The sequence below is a fragment of the Stegastes partitus genome, unplaced genomic scaffold, assembly GCF_000690725.1.
Source record: "Stegastes partitus isolate 25-593 unplaced genomic scaffold, Stegastes_partitus-1.0.2 Scaffold321, whole genome shotgun sequence".
NCBI lineage: Eukaryota > Metazoa > Chordata > Actinopteri > Pomacentridae > Stegastes > Stegastes partitus.
In genome coordinates, this window is record NW_007578052.1 from 259,481 (window position 1) to 277,437 (window position 17,957).

A 17,957-nucleotide genomic window follows, 5' to 3' on the forward strand; every position below is an offset into this window, starting at 1 on the left:
TCAAAATAAAGCAAGACTCGGCCTTTATTCCAGTTTCACATCCAGGTCAATCGAGTTGAGGGCGTCCGACACGATGCTGACAGCTGCAGGCGACAGCACTCGGGTCCTGTCCAACTACTCCTGCAGCGGAGCACATCTGTCAGCCTGCTGTGATCCGGGGCTAATTCCAGCTTTGCCACAATCAAGTGTATTTACAGCTGCAGCACCGTTATTTATTTATTTAGTCTCGCTTTATTTCCAGGTTATGGAGACACGCTGGGTGGAGCCGGGGAGGAGCGATGTTGGATGTAGTCTTACGGTGCAAATAAACAGGAAAATAAGGCAATACTAACAATGCAATTGGAGCAGAGAGGACGTTAACTAAATGCATGACAGCTACCCATTGTTTAACATTTTTTATTTTTCTTTAAAAATAACACAAATAACATAGTGAAAAAAAGGCTTCTGAAAATAATTACAATGCTACAGGATTCCCGTTTTAATAATCTAAAAGAGGAAAAAAACAAAAACAACACATTTACACAAAAGTATATATTTATATACTTATATTCATTTTAAGGGATATGGCCAGGACAGCAGTCTGGGAGGAGACCTTTAAAACAGAGCCATAACACTGTAAGGGAACAAAGAACTGAGCAAACCCCCGAACAAAATTATACATCTCTACAATGGATCTGACAAAGTCAAGTGAAAAGTAATCACATTTTCATCCATGAAAAGAAAAAGTGTATCAAAGAGGGGGTGGGGAGCAGTTTCACCTAGAATATTTTTGCTCTAAATGTTGTCTCTGTACAAAAACAAAGCAAGAGGAGTTTGGAAATAATAGCACCTGAAGTCTAACTGTTGTTTGAAAATGCACCATTTATCTGACACTTCATCCTTGGTTTATCCCCTACACCTAATGCAACCTGCCCTTTATTGGGGTGAGGTCTTGTTGCCATGTTGATTGCCTACTCACAGTCCGTTAACCTTCCTACGCCATCAATGTTCATGTATACTTACCAAGTAACCCACTGGACCTCTGATGCATCCAGTGACTTACGAAGCCAGTGACACAGGCCATTCCAGTAGCTCGTCTGCGGCGAAAGTTCTTTCACCTTCAGTTGTCTTAAGAAATCTCAACGCATAGCTGTTGTGCACGAAGCATAAATTATCAAACAATACTTTCTCCCTGACAAAAAAAAAAAAAATCCATCTACTTGAAGCACCCAAATGCAGCTGAAATCAAGCAAGTTCAAATGCGTAACACGATAAATAAGAATTTAAGGGGTATCAGCCAAATAGAACAATGCAGTTATATCCCAAGGATGAAACTCAAAGTCTTTGCTTATCTCTCGCTCGATGGAGGAGCTTGTGATGGGAGTCAAGCCTGGCATCTGTCCAAAAACGAGTTGAGGACTTTTGTTTTCCCCAGGATGTGCAGTCTAATACAGCTTATTAATTGCCCATGTTTTCCCGCTCCCGACATAAAAACAAAAGACGTGCTTTTTCCACAAAAAAAAAATAAGTCAAAAAAAAAAACAGCATAAAAGCTCCTGAGTCCTTTTTTTTTTTTTTTTGGATACATGGGAAAAAAATGAATTGAAAAGAAGCATTGTTCCAGCTGTGACAACCCTTTCCCAACACCAGTGAGTGAGTAAGCCCCCCCAGTTTAGACCCCACCCCTCCTTTTACATGACACAGGTGCATGTGAGCTTCTCTGCCTCTGTGTCCATTGAGTCGCCCAGATTCTCATCAGGATCCACTCTCCATTGCTTTTGCATCTCGATTTGCCTCAGCAGTGGGAGAAGGCAGGCGCTTAGGATATCCGCTGGATCAGTTTTTCATCTGATAGGCAGTAGAGCGTGTTGACTGACAGCTCGGAGATGAAGGCCTCACAGGCCTTGCGGGAGACGCCTTTACAGCCTCGCAGGTCGAGCAGCGAGATGCAAGAGAGGCGGCGGAGATACTTCAGACACACGTCTGTTAGTTTACTGCAGCCTGGGAAAGAAACACAGACACTTACATTCTGGTGAAAATTAACTTATGCAGTGTGTGTGCATGTGCATGTTCTTCGTTTCTGAAAATGAGTGTCTCGCCCATTAGCTGTTTCCAACAATCTCTCACCTCCCAGGTTGAGTTCTGCAAGTGTGTTTCGGGTGGACGAGCCCACTGCAGTAAGCAGATTGATGGAGTTGTCGGTGAGGCTGTTGCAGTGGGAGAGATCCAGTTTTGTTAAATGGGGCATATGGCGGATCACCAGACGCAGAGTGGAGTCACTGATGTCCAGGCCTGCTAGTCGCAAACACTGCATGGTCCTTAACTGGCTGCGATTGTCACAGCCTGGACCAGAGGTATCATTGATGAAAGAAAACAAATGCAAAGAATTAGCAGGAGTTTGATGAGGAAAGGGTAAAACATGAGAAAAAGAAAAAGAAAAGCAAGAAGTAGAAAGCAGAGAAAAATAACATGAATTCATTTAATTACTGTATAAACTAACAAATGACAATATGCATATCTTGCCATCGATCTGAACCATCTGAGTTCACGATTTCCTAACCTGGAGGGGTGACAAGATCCCTGATCTGAGAGTCTTTGACCCCGTCTGCATACCGCAGGTCCAGAGAACGGAGGAGAGGGCAACCAGAGGAGCAAAGAGCTGAAATAGACGACCAGGAGCAACCTGCCAGCATCAGATCCTTCAGCCCTGCAAAATGAATTTGAATACAGAGTTTAATGTCATAAATACGTTTTTATAAAAGAAATGTACCTTTTGATTGCATCAGCTTATAGGATTCACTGTGTATTAATGCTGTGGCATTTATTTCCAAGTAGAATATTGGCCATTTTGAAATTGAATAAAAATCATGTTGAAGTAAGTGAGTGATTGTGTGTGTGCGTGTGTGTGCGTGTGTGTGTGTGTGTGTACCAGGCAGGCGGCCAACAAGCCAGTTGAGCTGTTTTTTGGAGATGTTGGTCCAGGAGAGATCAAGTGTGACTGGCTGTCTCTTTATGATGCCTGTCAGGGCCTGAGGAGTAACGGTGCGCTTGATGCTCAGGTCAATCCGCGCCCAAAGCCGCTTGTCTAAACACCTGTATACACAGTACATCAAGCACATCAAGGACACAGCCTTTCATCTAGTTATCTATTTTCACAGATATAACCCACTGACACTACACACTACTGTATATCAATAAACCATTTAAAGTTAGGGACTGGGAGTTTGATTGCATATTAATACATTCAAATCCGGTATTAAATCAATTAGTCAAATTAAAATAATTTGGAGTAATTTGGAGAATACTACCTTTTTACACCTTTTTACAGGTAAAAGTATCTAGTTCAAAAATGTCTAAAGTACTTACTCAAAAGGAACTGATTCAGGGCTATTAAGTTGATCATATTAAAATGTTGATATGATAAAGCAATCAGCTCCATAATTTCACTGGAGAACTGCCACCAATCAGCTAAACTACAAAGCATACAGTCCACTGATGTTAAGACATGATGTGTCCTTTCGCTCACAAACAATCTTTGGCTGAAAACAGACAACAGCTGCAGAGGATACATTAGCAGGGGAACAACCAAGTTGTAATATTTCAGCCTTTATAGAATTAATGTGAATTAGCTACAGTTGGTGTGATCCCCTGCCAGTGATGTTTGTTACTTTACAGGGCAGAAGGGACAGAAATGATAATCCTGTTTGCATGTTTTCCATAGCACTTGTGAATGAGGAGAGATTAAAGGCTTAATGAGAGATTTTTCAGCATCAGACCTTTTTGAATAAACACACCAGTTCAGAGGTCTTACCATTTGTACCAGTTCTTGCAGACGGCCATGCAAACGCAGAGATCTGCTCTACTTAGGTAGCGGAAGACAGACACCCACACCTCCCTCTCGCAGCCCGGGCCATTTCCAACGCTCTCCCTGTCTGCCTCACCCCCTCCTTCCTGCAGGGCAGAAAGAGGGATGCGGAGATGGGGAAGCTCCGATGTTGAAGAAGAGGAAGCGCCATTGCTCAGTTTAGCCGGCCTGCTCAGTCTCGTTCTTTTAGAGGCCTCCAGTCTTTCTGGGTGAGAAGCACGAGAGTCAGTGTGTCCGCTGCGGGTGTGTGGTGGTGTGTGCCTATTTGAGTGCTGATCAGGACAGGGGCCTCGATTTCTAATGGGGGGTCTGACAAGGGCTCTGGTCTGGTTGTGTATTGTGGAAGTGGCAGTTTGAGGGGCGATAGCCTCTAATTTGGGAACAATGGCTGATGGGTCCCGCCTGGCCCTGGTTGGCCTTTGGAGTGTCACTTTAAGATATGTTCCATCTTTGTCCCCTGTTTGACTGTCCTGCTCCAGCTCCTCCTCCTCCTCTTCCTCTTCCTCCTCTGCACCGTTTTGGTTGGACACCTCGCTCCCTTCTTCTGCTCTTTCTTTGGCTGCTTGTCCTCCTCGCCTCGACTGCGGCTGGTTCTCTTTATCCCCTCCCCTCCCACTGTTCTGCACACTCTCCTCTTCCTCGTCATCGTCACTGCTGCTGCTGTTGGTGCTGCTGCTGCTGCTGTCCTCACTCTCCTCCTCCAACTCTGCATGGCTTCTACCACCTCTGATGCCCCTTCCTGCTCCTCCTCCCCGCAGCCTCACACCTCTACCTCTCCCTCTGCGAGGCTCTCCTTTGGGCTCAAGTACCAGACCAAGGGAAGACTGCTGCTGCTCGAAGGATCCAGTCCCTCTTGGAGTGTTGTGATAAGGAGCGCCACTCGGCCAGGTGGAGCCCCGGCCTCTGCCCTGAGGTAGTCTGCTCGTTGGAGAGCGCAGCCTGGATAGCATCCTGGAGCCCAGCAGCCTGGTGGAACGGTCTAGAGAACACTGTTTCTATTTCAAGGAAAAAGGAAAAAAAAAAACACGTGTTTCAAACATAAAATCCAGTGCTAATTACTATTAGCTTGCGTTTTACAGCTTAAAGTTGTATCACAAATACATTGATCTTAAATACACAGTGCTAAATGTATGTTTTATAAACTCCAATCTCATTGAAATGCAAATATGACAAATCAAGGTGCATGGAGTAATACTACATATCAATCGTGGAATTATTTAAATGCAATACAGAATTACATTGGTAATAAGTGTAGTGCTTACTGCTAAGATTTTGCTCCGCTCCAGTTTTATCTGCAATAGACACAAAAGGGGACAAAAAATTAAACATGAAATAAAGAAAAGTCAAGCGTAGATAAGTTTTTATCTACTGTTGACTGAGTAGGTGCCAATTACTTTGTGTAGCACCTGCCAAATCACGTTACAGGTGACGATAAGTTTCATCAAGGTAATGCTAAAATTTTAAAATCTTTAGTGACTTAAACAGCTAAAAATAAATGTATATATGGAAAAAAGGGCACTCTGTATAGATATTGTACAGTTGTGCTGGCTGAATTTTAGAATATTTAGATTTCTTTTACTTGTTAGGACAAACATGCATGATGAATTGTTGAAAAACTACAAATCAATATCTTTTTCCCCACAAGCCAACAAACATTTTGTCACTACGTGCTCTGGGTCATTAAAAACACTAGAAAATTCAAAACACTCAAAGCATCTCCAGTTTACCCTCTTTTTAAGTCTGAGCTCCAGTGCACTTGCTCTTTTGCGGTTCTGTTGATGCTGCAGTAGTAGTTTCTGGGAAGGTGGTGGTGCTGTGGGTCTGACTGGGGATCTGCTACGTCGCCCTCCTCTGGCTCCGTCAACTACACCGATGCCTTCCCGGTATGCAAGTTTGGACTGTGGCAATGAGGCTGAGCTCTCTGACTCTCCACTTTCCTCATCGCTGGAAGACTGATAAATGGGTGTAATGTTAATTTGGGTTTTAACATTACCCACAGCGCAACTGCAAGTCAGTGATTACGAAACTGTGCGAGGAAAAACGTGTCCTGAGAACAACAACAGACAGAAACTGAGGCAATAAGAAGATTTGTCATTTAGTACCTCTGATCCTGAGTCTTTGCCTTGGCAACATTTAGGACATTCCCAGCAGCTGGGTAAGTCCTGATTGATCTTCCCCTCACCAGGTTCCTGAAACAGAGAACAGTTAGAAGTCTGAAATAGCAGTGACCAAATCTGACCTACAAATACAACTTTGCCGACAGCAAAACAACCAATGCAGTAACTGTGTAATATATTTAAATCACACTCTCATGACACCTAAGGCAGGCACACCTTAACGCACTGACGATGGGTTATCTGCGAACAGACAGTGCACTCCATGAGGGAGTAAGTACTGGGATTTGATTCATCCAATTCTCCCTCTCCACATATGGCACATCGTGCTGTGTTCGGCAGGGCAGGCTGGAGGAGGGACAAAACAGTATGGACATTTTTAGATCTAATGTCGATACAGAAAATGGTCAGATAAAGATGGATAGCATTATTTGGTGCTACATATATAAATACGGTCATGGTTATGATGTCTTACCGCTAGACACTGTCTCATCATACAGCCCTTCTTCATGCGTCCAGGCCCACCAAACTTCCTCATGTCATAGCAGTATTGGCAGTTGCCACACTCCTTCCTGCAGCAAGCAGCACAGCGCTTGCATCTCACTCGTCTGCGCCTCAGGGCAGAGATGGAAGTGTGTTTGTTGGGCCTCTGACCCACAGGCTTGTGGAGGGGTGGGGCCAAGCGAGGACGGTAAAGAACAGGTGGAGGGGGTGTGGGTGGCTGGTACCATGATGGCTGTAAAAAAAAAGGAGATCAGCAGGAGAGAGAGAGAGAAAGATTGTTAGGATCCTGTCCTGCAAACACATTATAGCCATGAATATGCTTAACCATTTACAACGATTTACTTCAATAATATATGGTATTTAAACATTACAAACAATACCATATATTCCATCTGACTAACAGTCAGTGTACTACAAGAATAATACAACAAGAAATAAGGTTAAAGTTAACTGAAGCACTTATTCTAAATGCACTACATCTGCTTACAAACAGATATCATCACATCTGCACAGGGCTATGTCCTTAGGTACTCCCACATAGCTGAAAATAAGCTAGAAGTTACTCTCTGCTCACCCTTTTAGGCCATTTGACAATAGGCTCTCCAGTGTAGGCTAGCTTGTGGTTGTCACTGGCACGCTCCTTCAGAACAGCCTGAAGAAAAAGTTGAGAGGGGGGCAGAAAGCAGGAAGACAAAAAAGTAAAATATCTGTTTCAGTAAAGTGTAACCGGTGAGAGTTCTGTATAAGGAATGTTGGCAACACCTACCTTCATGTCCTCAAGCAGTGCTGCAGCATTCCTAATCCCCACAGGGACACACTTTTTGTGGGACGGCAGCTCCTCCAGCTTCCCTATGAGGTTCCACAGTCCCTCCAGCTCAAAGGGGGTCAGCACGTGCTGAGGTGTGAGAACTTGATCTGCCTGTTCTTCTTTCACTTCTTCTTCCTTTACTTTGATCTCCTCATTTTCAGCGTCACTCTCAAATCCGTTGGAGGTGCCATTCCCGTTGTTCTCACTGGTTTCAAGGTCAGCCCTAGTCAGCCCTGAAAAGAAAAAAAGTGTAGTGGTTGATGTTCATGTCGGTGTCAACTGATTCATTTGTCTGTGTGAGAAATAGTTTAAAAAAAAAAAAATGATGATAGCAACGTTGCCTCCTGCTGATTCATTCTTACCTATGCCAAGAGAGTATTTTTGGAACTCAGGGGTGAGGTGGGAGATGTTGGTAAGACAGTAGAGGTATCTTTCCAGGACATACCAGCACATCTCATAGTAAAATGGGTAGCGGAACTTTGCTGGCACCTAGAGGAGAAGCACAAAAAAAGACTGTTTAATAATGATGTATTGCTGTTTAAAGTATATACTGTGTCCGCAGTTATTTTATGGCTTTTACACATAAATACATGTGTTTCTGCTTCCCAGGAATTCTTCTCCATAAGAAGCATGTGTCACAACTTGCACAGGAAGAAGTGGTGATAACATGGTGTGAGCTCAGTTGCAAGTTAAACACTTGCCTGTGTTGTTGTCAAGCACAGCTAGACATGTGTCAGCAAAATTTTTTTTTTTAATTAAATTAAATTAAAAAAAATAAACAGAGTTGTCTCAAACGACTGTTGTATTTTCTGGAAATGGCTTGATTTTGTGTTACTGCTTAGCAGGTAATTTCTGCTTTCCGCAAGACTCCACCTGACATAAATGTCGTTATTCACATGCAGTCCAAATTTTGTGACTGCACAGATCAACTGCATTTCAAGTGTGCTGACTGTAAAAAAAACATTTTAAAAAAAATGTTTGTTATGAGGAGACTGTATGAGGAGATTGTTGGTCATCCACACTTTTATAATTCATCATGAAAATAGCTATAATTAAAGTAGTGACTGCTGGACTTCGAGAGAGCTTTGTTTGTACATGCTTTCATCAGAGGAAGCCCAAAGTCTGAATTGAAGTACGAACAGAGCCGTGTCTACAATCTGCCAAATGGCCTGTGTATGTGGACGCAGAAACCATGAATTGGTCTTAGGTCTGACTAAAAACTCCAGCTGTCACACCAAAGAAACAGGAGATATACATTATACCAGGACTACTTAAACTCCCTTATTCTTGGAGTTTGAGCAAAAAGCAACTGGACTTTTCTCTCAACTTCTTGAATACATTTCACCTCTCATCCAAGAGGCGCATTTAGCTATAACTGTCTGATGAGGAGCTTCAGACATTTAAAGTCCCCTTCAGCTACATGGTCAACAGCCCATTGACGACCCTGGTCTAGCTATCTCTAAACAGAGTAGGGGGATCTACAACACCAGAATGTAGTGCTGAGATCTCTCTTCAAAGAGTTTCACCACCATGAATATCTTGAGTCACCCCTGACTGGGCAGCTTTCTATCCATTGTTGTGTAAATTGGCTGCTCCACATTTATTGTCATTGTTGTTGGGATACTTAGTTTTACAACCACGTAAACCTTGAGTCCTGGGTCAATAATGAGCCATTAGTCATGTGAGCTGTAGGTGACTAGACAAGTGTAATTGAAGAAGTCTCTTGGATGAAATAGAGAAGTTCAGTTGCTTTTGTACTGAAGCTACCATGATTACAATGACCTGAATGGCTAAGAATCTACTCAGACACAAACTGCATTATATAATTACTCAGGTGTAATCGTGCAGCCTTTCTTTGTGTGTCTAAAATTGTTTGAAAATTTTGGTGTTGTCATTAGCTGTGAATAATCTAGTTACAGTAGGGTGTGATTCAGTTTTCAGTGCCCCAACAACTTCTAGTCTCTTGTTACCTTACATAAAACTTAGCCTAACAGGTCCTACTCTGTAAGTAGAACCTCTGTGAGTTTTTTTTTGTTTGTTGTTGTTGTTGTTGTTTTTTTTTTAAATCAAGAAAAAAAAGAGAGCACCGGAATCAGATTGTCTTTTTTTTTATTATCCTTAGTTTTCAGTGGATTTGGTATTAGAAACAAAATAACTACCAGGGGTTAAACATTCTTAAATTTAAAAGTCAGACTTTTGAGAAATATTTCTGTCATCACAGTCTTTCCATCGTAAGTCATTTCCACATGACGGAATTTTCCCTTGCATAAAATCTGAAACAATCATCAATGTGTGTCAGGTGGGCTTATACAGTAGTAACACAAAATGTTAATAGTGAATGAAGGTGCTGCTCACCCGTGTGCGATCCTCAATGTTGTAGATGTTGAGCTGCATAGGGATGTTAAAGCTATGGAGAAAGTTCCCCCCAAACACCAATGTGTCCTCCGGGGTGTACACAGCATGGATCCACCCTACAACACATGAGACACAGGATGCTAGAGGAATGTAATGGTCAAGTGTGTGGAAGGGTTCATAGGTAAGGGTAGAGAGTGCATTTAACTGTGTGTGAAAGTGTCACTGCTATATTAAAGCAACAGACCTGATGGGATTATGAAGGTATATCCCTGCTTCAGCTCTATCCTCTGACAGTCATGACACTTGTCCCCCAAGAAGATGTCGCCCTGTTTTCCTGATAAAACCCAGTTCTCATACATCTCCAGGTTCTGTGGTGTGGGTGGAATCAGCCAGAACACCTGCAGGGCACACAGAGAGTAAGTTTATGTCGACTCGAGGTCTGATTAACCCAAAACACCATACGTAAACGTTCTGATTCATCAGAGTGATTATTCTCTTCACGATCAGTTATTTTACATGTAATTGTATCATGAATAATAATACAGTCAGAGAGAGAGGAGAGAAGCCTGATGTATCTCAAAGGTGAACACATTCACACTGTCTGTTATCATTTCCATTCCATGACAGGTAAACCTGAAAATTGTCATGCATTGAAACTAATGTTGTATGTGACATATTTTAGAATTGTCCTAAAACATCTTGGCTAACATCAAAAAGAAAATCTATATTTTCTAAAGACGCGTTTCCTCAATTCCCTCCTCCAAATAGCACAACTGAGGGAAACGTGCAAGCAATAAAAAGGAACTGGAATGTAACCATAAAAATGCTCAAGGCACTAATTTGCATTTGCATTTAAGGGATGTTTAGAGGAAGTGAAAAAGTACGATGGAGTGTTAGCCTAAGACCACACTTAGATTTATTCTGACAGCTGCACTGAAATAAATGGTTGTTCCTCACTTTCCACCTTGGGTGCTTGTAATGGCCAGGTGGAAACTGGCTCTTATGTGGCGTGACACTGAGACTGACCTTTCCTCCTCGCAGAATGTGGTACCAGACTGAAGTGCCTCCAAAGTCAATGTGGAAATCTGTGAAGCAGCCCTGCACACTCATGAGACAGTACCTGGGAGAGGTTGGGACGTTGGGAAAATAAAGTATGAATTTTAGATATAAACATGAAGAGACTTTGCAAATGATATAGATGATGGTTTCAGTATTGAATCTTAACTATAGCAAAGCAAATGTTACATGTTACTGAGATGTCTAGTTCACTCACTTTTGTACTTTGGGGTAATGCATGTCTATAATGGCATTAGTTGAGTCTCTCTGTCTCTCCTTGAGATGGCGGGGCCACATGTTGTCCACCCAGTCAATAAGATCCACCTGTGAAACACACATAAAACACAGGATTATTTCTGATAACTGCTACCACTTTCTGTATGTAGACAAAATGTTATTACTCCAAACAAGCCAATGCTCTAAAGTCATCACAGCAGCAAACACAAAACTAGCTGGTCTTTCCGCATTACGCAAACTAGGATTTTCTAGTTATTTGCTTTTTTTTTGTGATTTACATGTTCTGTAACATGTACTAGTGCCTGTAAAAGTTCTAAAAGGACATTATCTACATTTACACATTGGTTGCTGTAAAGCTTCGACTTGTGTAGTTGCATGCATTCTCACCGAAGCCGGCCGCTTGACTAGATTCTCGAGCCTCGTGTGGCTGAACTCCAGGCTGATGACATTGTAGAGTTTTTCTCTTTCTGATGGAGGAGTCTCATAGTAGCGTCGCCACTGAGCCATTGACATCTCAATTCCCTTCTGGGTGTTCACATCCATAACATCTACAATGCGTCGACTACCTGTAGGACAATTATAAAGTGTTGAAAAACTGAGATCACTGAACCAAATCTAAATTCAATGCCCTAAAAAATAGTTAATCTGTGTAATTATCACTATGTCTAATCAATATGCCTATGAACTGTGGTCTGACTGAGCCTGATACAAATTTCTGATATCTGGGAGTTAAGAAAAAAACAATGATGACAACATACCAGCTGACAATAACTATATTTAACATAAAACACAGGAATAAACAATCCTGGCACAGATATCTTAGACTTATTAATCTTAATTTATTTATCGTTTTTTGTGGACAAAGTATGTAATGGTGTTATTGTTTCTAAATCCCCACGGATTAGGATTTCTGTTCTGCAATTTCTTCTAAATTATCAGCTGATAAAGTCACCAATATGGTGAATAGGCCAACCGATCCAACTGAGTCATTGGTCCTACTCTACCAGCGGCAGACTGCTGGCATGTCACATTTTGTGTACAAACAGTAAAGCCATTTAACTTGAAAAGGCATAAAATAGGAACTTACCAACAAACAACTTGACATCACTCACACTAAAATCAGAGTCTGGCATTCTGCAAGAGAGAGGTAATTCTTTGTATTTTTCTCCTTTTCTTTTCTGTACATACACATTCAAACATGTTCAATGGCATCTGTCATGATTTTAAAATGTGCTATGAGAATAAACAATAAAAATAAATGTCTTACTGTATGCCAAGGCCATCAGCTCTCTCAAAGATGATGGGGTCCCTGAGCCCTTCCCTCTGTATGTATTCAAAGGTAAAATCTAGAAGAAGACACACATGATGATGCAGTTAGAAACAAAACAACTTGGGAAGACAACCTCAGAGTGAAACAACTAAACTTAATTAGAGGCACTTTCATCTCATTAACACAGTGTTAAAATTCTTAGAATCATGCAACGAAGCACAGAGTAAAAGTAGTTTGTCTTATCATACATGGCATTAGACACTGTCAAGTATAGCTTTGTTGAAATAATATTAAAGAAATCTCTTTATATACAAGCTGAAATCTTACCTTTTCCATCCATGTGTTTGACCAAGTCAGAGCCAAACCTCCCACATTCCAACTTCTCATCCAGGTCAAACATTCGTTTCCCTTCAATTTCATCATCTGAGATTCCATCATCCTGGTAGCGGCGCCGCGTACCTGTACGCTGAAGACATAAGAAGGTTTTTAGATATGAGCAATATGATTTGTAAAGAGCAGGGAGAGACACTGGAAATTTTACTACACTGATAGTACTTCAGTGTCATAAAAAGTTGGGTTATAGCAGTTTCTCAGCCAGACAGCAATGCTAATGTCACAATCACACTATTAAACAGACGTACAGGAAAACCCAATAAAGTTCTTAATTCTCAAAAGAGTGCTATAATTCATTAACAACTAAGAAAAAAACAAGTATCATCCATAATTTTTTTGGACAATTAACCCTGATATGAAGAAATACAAATACCACACAGGGCCTGACCTTGAAACACAACCAAGCTTTTGAATTTAACATATGTAAACGCAAAAATTCAAGAAGCCTTTGCAACATTGCTTAATGTATTTTTAAAGTGTTACTGGAGTCTAATGGCTTAGACAGGCGGTACCACCCGTGGGAGATGTCCCGTATATCTCAGCAGTTAAAGGAACTAAAACTGGCATCAGTGACAGAATTAATGTTTTCACCTTAGACATGGATAACACTCACAATAAATCAACCCCAAACTGATCAGTCACCAAGCATGCTAATAAGTTAATGTGGGGAAACAAACAATAGTAGGGGGTTAATCTTCTACACATTGCCCCCCGCCCCCTTTTACCCCCCCTCCAGCCATTCACCCTATGCAGCAGACAGATGGATAAAGCACAACACCCCTGCTCTCAGGATCACCCCACCCCCATCCCTTTATCACAAATGTAGTATTATCTAAACTCTTCCTACTTTTCTAATACGGGGCTGCACCATACCCTTTAATTTGCAACCAAGCCAATTTAACAATATTAAAGAAGTCTATGCTGTTGCTTTCATATAAAGCAATAAAGCCATAAAATAGACTTTCTAAGCTACAAATACAACCATTTAATGTATGTTTTAATTAAGTTATGGCGAGTCCATTAATTTAGTTTAATCAACAATGGAAAAAAATCCTTATTAAATAAATCACAACACATTTTATACTAATTTTATGATCCACTGCCTCCACAAACCACTGGTATCGATACTGTTTTGAGTAAACACTGTAGTCTGGAAGCTTTATTACTTTACAGCAAGGAGGAAACGATTGTAAGGAGGTGAAGCAAGGTCACAGCACAAATGCTGTCACGTTAGACAGTGGACTTGACCCTCTCTTGAACCCAGTCTTTAGACAGGTTCATTGCCGTTATTATTGTGGCACACAAAACAGAGAGGACCACTGCCGTGACACAGTGTGCTAAAGGAAAGCGGGCCTTTCCAGTCAAACACCACCATTTACATTAAACTGCCTCGCGTTGGTTAAAATGCAAACACACAAGTAGGATGAAAATCTCCCCTCAGTCGCACTGTAAACATAAAACAAGTGGTTCTTGGAGGTAACAGTTTGGTTAAGTTACTTACCAGGCGTTTGCTGTATCGCGTATGAGGATCATCCATAATCTCTACAAGAGAAGCAAAGTTTCGCGTTAAGTTGCACTAACCAATAACCCAGTGTCTGCTGAAATGTTTCGGTGTGTTTTAAATCCTGTCTGACAGAAACACACCTCTCTCAGAGCAGAGCCTACCGAAATAGCCCCGCTAACGTTAGCCAACAGTGTTGCTTTAGCCAGCAAGCTAAGGTTAGCATCACACACAAAATTACAGACATATACGTTGCTACGGCGTCATTGCACGAAGACAAGTGCCGATAAGAGCGACTGCATTTTAACAGGAATATTCACGACCAATGCGTCTATCCAGTAACGCGATTTAACAGCTACAGTAAACTAGCTCAGTTCACAATCCCTTTCATGAGTCGTCGGCTATCGTTGACGCTAGCTAGCTAGCTGGCGTTAGCCTGTATACGGCAGTTGTAAGCTTCTTTATCATTACCTCTGCGTTTTAACTCCTTTTAGACGTAGTGGTCAAAGTAACGTTCCCCAACTACAGCGTCTGGAGCCTCTCAGTAAAGTTTCTCCCCATGTTATGTGATAACAGCTGTGTATACTGTTATGTTTATTATTGTGCGATAAAGTTAGAACGATTCGACGCTCCGAGCCGCCATTTTCAGCTGGTCTGAAAACACACACACATACACACAAACCGAAAAAAAGGAAAAAGCCAGTGACCCACCCCCCACTTACCCCACTGCTCCGGAAAAATCAGCATACAGCCGCTCTCATTGGACACATCATGTGCTATTTAAACAAGATTAGAATATATTAACATACAAGTGTACTTGGTTTGTCTTGCCCTGTGTGACGGCTGAAGTGTGGAGTTCTTCTTCTTCAGTTTTATTTCAGTAGTGCAAGAAATATTCATATCATGTAAACAATAAAATCCCCAAAGGATAAATATTCTAAACTACAAAGTACAAAAACATTTGAAAAAAAAAGAAACAAAAGTACTCCCTATGCAGAATTGCCTATGTTGTATTTGTATTTGTATGTAATAACGTTTTAATATTGAAATAATGGAATTAAACAACTACAGCACAACTATTTTAATAGTAGTGCAGTATTTTTGACACAAAGTAATTTTTTCTTATTTTTGTACGTACACAGTGCAATTTTATTTTCATTTTATTAAATATTTTTTATTTTATTATATTATATTTCGGTTTATTGTATGCTGCTAACCTAAAGAGCTGCGAAACTGCCTTTCGTTGTTGTTTAACAATGACAATAAAGATCTATTCTATTCTATTCTATTCTATTCTATTCTATTCTATTCAAGTTTAGGAAATGTTCCCAGAGAGTCTTCTGAAAAACAAACCAAAAAAAAAAAAAAAAAAAGATTAACCATCTCAGGTTTTGTTTCCTGAAGGTTCCACAAAATAACCTTCACCTTCTGGAATAATGTTTACCAAAACAATGGAATAAAACATTATATTTGATGGTTATTTTGTATAATAAATGAATTATAAAATGTCAATGAAATAAAAACATGAAAAAGTGATAAACTCAATAATAAAATGAGTATACTTATATACTTATACTATGCTTAATTTACATTTGTTTTATATAATTGCTTTCAAGTTATCCTTGACTATATCTTTTCTTGAAGAAATCAAATTAAAATAGAGACATGGACAAATGTCGTAACTTTTCATTCTTACACCTCTAAAGCCATACGTTGCATTATTTTAATATACAGCTTACCTGACAGTGTAACATTACATTCCGACTGTTATTCCTGTGTTGCCAATGTATTGTCATACCAGTCAATCAAACTTTGCATTTTTTCCCCAAACACATGAATATGTGTATTGTCAGTATGTTCTACTCATGGAGGAGTCTATGCAATAGCACTCTCTGCAACATCAATAATTTCCTATATAAAATAGTCTTACACAATATCTTTACTTTCCACATTCAGTGGAAACTGTGCAACACTTGAAGTTCTGCATATGGAAGACTGTACAATATTAACAGTGCTCATGCATATTTCTTGTTCATTTTTTATTTTTCCAACCAATGTCCCTTCATTTTTGAAAATGAGCATTATTTTATTTTGTCTTATCTTTAATCATATTGCATTCCTCGAATCAAGTCGAGGTTAAAAGTGTTTTACAAGCCAGTGAAAAAACAGAGGATGGTAACAAAAAAAAATAAATGAGGATGTTAATTTACACCAATACAAGGGAATCGTACAAAACTTTTGATTGTGACAAATGTAGTGCCATCAATAAAAAAAATAAATTATGAAACATTACCTAAAATAAATCAAACTATCAAAATGTTGACATACTAAAAAGCCAAAATTGTAATGTTGTGCTTTTTATTGTAATGCATTTATTATGGTTTCATATAAACAATATTATATAAGTCTTGATTATATTAATTTGGTATAAAAGCAAAAAAAATTAAAATAAAAAATATTTTTAAAAAATTGTATAAATATGTTTTCTTGCATGCATTTCATTTACCCACACTGATCCATCCTACTGTATACAGCTTTTCTAGATTTAATATTCATATAAGCCTTTTTTTTTTTTTCTAACCCGCATCCTCACTAGATTGTCTGTTCCTGTGCTGCTCAATAAAGTTTTATTATCTTAATGCTTCCCAATCCTGATTATCCTCCAAACCCGCAGCAAGAAAGCGAACGCACCCTTGTGCAAACTCCGCCCCTCGCAGCGCTGCTGGGCCGGGCCTGCCTCTGGTGAGGAGGAACAGGAGATGGGGGATGAAACCAGGTCAGGAAAGCTTCTCACTCAGAGATGCTCTGTCGTGCATCGTCACACGTTAAACTGCAGTTTTGACACAAGAGGAGTTAAAGGCTCAACACGGTCGATGCTGAGAGAGCAACATCAGGAGGCTGCGGGTTCCTCCAGGCACACAGGAAGCGAAGCAGACACAACGCGTTGGTACACAGAAATCTTTTATTACATAACAGGCTTTACTGATTTGACAGACAGCCAGTGAGCGAGTGACAGCCGCTGGTGCAGAAAAGACCATCGATGCGAGCGTCCCAGCAGCATACACACAGATCACACACAACAAAAGCACACACGTTTTAGTAAAATGATGACAACAAACAAAACACTACTTGATTGGATTTTTTTTTCCAGCAAATCATTTTAAAAGCTGGATAGCACAAAAAAGAAAAAAAAAAAAGCTCATTCATTTTTAATAAGTTTAAACGAATCCTTAGAAATAATGTCCCGATAGTTAGTATTTCTCTAAATGTGACAGTTTCTTAAATGCGCCACCAGGAGGCGGTGCAGCACAGTCAACCAGAGCGGCTCAGTCTGATTAGAAGTCACATGTCAAAGCCATCTGGCTGCCAACAAGCAAACTGAGAAAAATCTACACATTTATAACACGTTTTCGAACACTTCATACAGCAAGAAAATAAATGGAATTCAAATAGTTAATATAAGGGAAAGTGCACAGGACAGATGTAGGGGAGCACCTCAGGACATGGTCTTCATCTTGGAGAAATCTGCATCTCTAGAAACAACATAGACAACAAAAAAAAGGACAATTTTTAGATATGTGTGGAAGCAGAGCATGTATAGTAGTGTTAAAAGGCTGGTGCAGGTATTCACCTGTGTAAAACCTTTTACGAGAAGAAGCTGTAGAGATAGGAGAACCCAACGATCCCAATGATGGCACAGCACAACGTAATCATCATCTTTTTCTGGAGATTTAATCCAAAATGCACATTAATCAACACAACAGTCAGAGAAATTAGGCCTTTAAGGAGCCAACACAAAACATTTGTTCACATTTACGGACACTGGTTTGAGGAAATGATTAAGCAAAAGGAGAACACAGGGGCACAGAGGTTGG

At 40.4% G+C, this 17,957-nt stretch overlaps 1 protein-coding gene across 2 annotated transcripts; it reads right to left on the reverse strand.

Annotated features, from left to right (window-relative positions):
* Positions 1–380: 380 nt before the first annotated feature.
* On the reverse strand, positions 381–14,741 carry kdm2ab (lysine (K)-specific demethylase 2Ab). Of its 2 annotated transcripts, XM_008283615.1 has the most exons (23): positions 14,554–14,741; positions 14,083–14,123; positions 12,516–12,654; positions 12,186–12,264; positions 12,006–12,052; positions 11,306–11,484; positions 10,899–11,005; positions 10,652–10,745; positions 9,870–10,023; positions 9,626–9,741; positions 7,633–7,759; positions 7,229–7,503; positions 7,037–7,114; positions 6,434–6,694; positions 6,178–6,306; positions 5,947–6,033; positions 5,572–5,796; positions 5,107–5,136; positions 3,791–4,839; positions 2,909–3,072; positions 2,540–2,686; positions 2,107–2,322; positions 381–1,980 (listed from the first exon to the last, which is right to left on the reverse strand). In XM_008283615.1, exons 2-23 carry the CDS (start codon positions 14,116–14,118, stop codon positions 1,799–1,801), a joined length of 3,921 nt encoding a protein of 1,306 aa, XP_008281837.1. In that variant the 5' UTR covers positions 14,119–14,123; positions 14,554–14,741; the 3' UTR covers positions 381–1,798. The 2 variants fall into 2 exon arrangements, with proteins under 2 accessions (XP_008281837.1, XP_008281838.1); XM_008283616.1 differs by lacking the exons at positions 12,186–12,264; positions 12,516–12,654; positions 14,083–14,123; positions 14,554–14,741 and adding an exon at positions 14,312–14,317 and having other exon boundaries at positions 12,006–12,031.
* Between the last annotated feature and the right edge of the window lie 3,216 nt (positions 14,742–17,957).